This window comes from Oryzias melastigma, linkage group LG20 (assembly GCF_002922805.2).
Source record: "Oryzias melastigma strain HK-1 linkage group LG20, ASM292280v2, whole genome shotgun sequence".
Taxonomy (NCBI): Eukaryota; Metazoa; Chordata; class Actinopteri; order Beloniformes; family Adrianichthyidae; genus Oryzias; species Oryzias melastigma.
Genome location: NC_050531.1, coordinates 8643226 through 8646221, shown reverse-complemented (window position 1 = coordinate 8646221; position 2996 = coordinate 8643226). Strand labels below are relative to the sequence as shown.

General features: G+C 46.7%; 1 protein-coding gene across 1 annotated transcript; it reads left to right on the top strand.

Annotated features, from left to right (window-relative positions):
* Window positions 1-6: 6 nt before the first annotated feature.
* Window positions 7-2622, top strand: slc35g2b (solute carrier family 35 member G2b). Its single transcript, XM_024279623.1, has 2 exons — window positions 7-312; window positions 1186-2622. The coding sequence occupies exons 1-2, from the start codon at window positions 259-261 to the stop codon at window positions 2449-2451; spliced, it is 1320 nt and encodes a 439-aa protein (XP_024135391.1). The 5' UTR covers window positions 7-258; the 3' UTR covers window positions 2452-2622.
* Window positions 2623-2996: the final 374 nt, after the last annotated feature.

Here is a 2996-nt window from a genome sequence, read left to right as displayed (position 1 = left end):
CGGCAGAATGTAACCGCTGGCTGTGACAGTGACAGCTCGGCTCCGTCCCCACCTTCATCACCGCCGTCATCGTCGTCCAGCTCAGCAGCAGCAGCAGCTGCAGCTGCAGGTTCCTCAGCAGAGGCAGAGCTCTCTGCCGCCGTGGAGGAGGCTGAGGAAGGCTGCTCGCACCTTCAGGAGGAGGAAGAAGATGATGGGGAAATGGCAGCTGCACACCAGCAAATGTAGGAATCGAGAAACGCGGACGGACCTGCTTTTATGACACAAATCTGGCTTCTTCAGCATCACTGGGAATTCATTCAAATCCAAAAGGTACGAGGATTCAGTACATATCGTCTGAAAATACAAGTGAAAGTGCACAAAAACTGTTTTTAAAATAGTTAGGGTTGATGATAAGCGTTTCTTTAATTGGAAATAAAACGGTGCATTAATTGCAATTAAGTTTACACAATAAAACTAATCGATTATGTCTATTTTCTGCTATTGTTCATGCATTTTGTTGGATTAATAACTGCTTCGGGAAAAAACACAAACAAACGACAAAAACTGATTGTTTTTTGCGCTGCAGGCACAAAAAAAAATGCATTAGATGTTTTTATGAGGCTGAATGTCAGTGAGAAAATTACTGTCGTAAATCAGCTGCAGCCAAATTATTTTTGCATCAGTTTATGCTTGAATAAGGAGGAGCTACTGTGTGTTGGATGTGAAGGAGGCTAATAAAGAAGAGCCTATCTGCCCCCTTGTGGTTTGCACCCTATTGCACTGAAGACTGTTGAAGATTTGCTTCAAATTCCTGCAGGATATTATCTTTTATTTTGAAAATCCTTAATTATTTTTGCACCTTTTGCCCATTTAATGATCTCCAACAGCAGAAACTGAAACTCTAAAGCTATGTGTTACAGGAAAAAGCCCCAGGAACATTTAACCCTTCGGTCCAGTCTTTTAGCCGGGGTTGTTTATTTACGGTGTGCTGCTTCATTCATCTCATAAGTGGCACACATTCATGTATAAGGCTCTGTGGAGTTCTGTTATGTAACGGCATCCCCATCAGCCTGCATCAGCCTCAGAGTGTTGGTTGGGTGGCTCAGATATGAGCTCACATGGGAATTTTATTAACGCTTGCTGTACTTGAGTGAGAAGTGATTAGGATGAATGCAATTCATTTTTTGTGCTCTGGGTTTTCAGACTCACCTAGAAACCATGGACGGATCTTCCTCCTCCCTCCAGTTCGGATCAAAAAAGCGGGTCAAAATTCACCCCAACACAGTCACCGTCAAGTATGCCACCCACTTCCCCCAGCCTGGCGACGAAGGCTACGACGATGCACCCTCTTTTGAGGACTTTGGCGCCTTCGCGGAAGCGAATGCTGGAAAAAGACTGGTGTCTGACTCAAAGGGGGGAAGGACTTTCTTTGGAACCATGGAGACCCAGCCGAAGCAGCCAAGTGTGCAAAGGGATAAGGGGGTTGAGGGTCAGCTGGCGAGCTTCGGGGAGGCCAATGTGCTGGCCTCCAGGGTGACTTGGATGGCCCTGTTTGGAGCGGCGGTGGCTCACGGCTGTGTGGCGCTCATCACTCGCCTGGCAGCAGACCGCTCCAAAGTTCCCTCACTGGAGCTGCTGTTCATCCGCTCTGTGATTCAAGTGCTCTCCGTCCTGGTAGTCTTCTACTATCATGAGGCTCCCTTTGGCCCTAAGGGCTACCGACTTCGTCTCTTCTTATACGGGGTCTGCAATGTGATCTCAATCACCTGCGCCTACACGTCCTTCGCCATAGTACCGCCCAGCAACGGCACCATCATGTGGCGGGCCTCCACCACGGTCTTCAGTGCAATACTGGCCTTCCTGCTGCTGGATGAGCGGCTGGGCTACACCGACGTGGTGACAGTGGTGGGGAGCGTGTTCGGTCTATGCCTGGTTATGGTGCCGAACGTCGCCGATGAGGAAAAATCCCGGCTGGGCTTTTGGAAAGAGGCCTTCGGGTACACAATGACAGTGATGGCTGGCGTGACTGCCGCCCTCTCCATGATTGTCTACAGAGCTATCAAGGAGCGGGTCAGCATGTGGACGGCCCTCTTCACCTTTGGCTGGACCGGCACTGTGTGGGGCGCCTCCACCATGTTCATCATGCAGGAGCCCATCATTCCTCTGGACGGGGAGACCTGGGGGTATTTAATTGGGATATGCATATGCTCCACCGTGGCATTCCTCGGAGTTTACTACGCTCTAAATAGGTTCCATCCCGCCTTAGTCAGCACAGTGCAGCACCTGGAGATCGTGGTTGCCATGTTCCTGCAGCTCATCGTTCTGAGGATGATCCCATCGGTGTATGATGTCATCGGAGGCCTGGTCATCATGGTCAGTGTGTTCACTTTAACAGGAGTCAAGCTGTACCGGGTCAGCAGAGCAATCCGGCAGGATTATCAAGAGATCCTGGACTCACCAATCAAATGAATATCAATATGTCAGTCTGTTTGTTTACAATATTACTTGGTTGTGCAATTTAAAGAATGTCTGGATTTTCATCTGATCACATTGTAATGTTGTGCTGTTGAAAGAGTGCCAGTTGTGTAACTCTTGTCTTAATATTTGTGTGTGTAATAAAAGACAAATGTGATATGGTGACTGTTCCCTCTAATCATGATACTTTGACTCTAGAAAGGGAAGTGCAGGCATTAATGCAGGTATGTATGGATTCATTCGGTTAAAAAATGAAAGAAAGGTGTTGTGGAAATTTCTAAATTACATTAAATTAAATTAAAACAATACAAAGAAGCCAAAAACAAAGTTCAAAAGCTTTGAAAAGGTAATCTTTAAATTAACGTCACAAATGTTTTAAGGCTTGAGCTGAAACTCTGGCCTCAGCTGCTTTTCTATAATAACTCTGCTGATTAATGGTGATTAGCTCTAGTTGTGGCTTCTGCTTATTCTCTAATGCACGTCAAGATAATAGCCAGAGGCAGGTGCACTGTATTGAATTAAAGTTGCCTTTAACAAAA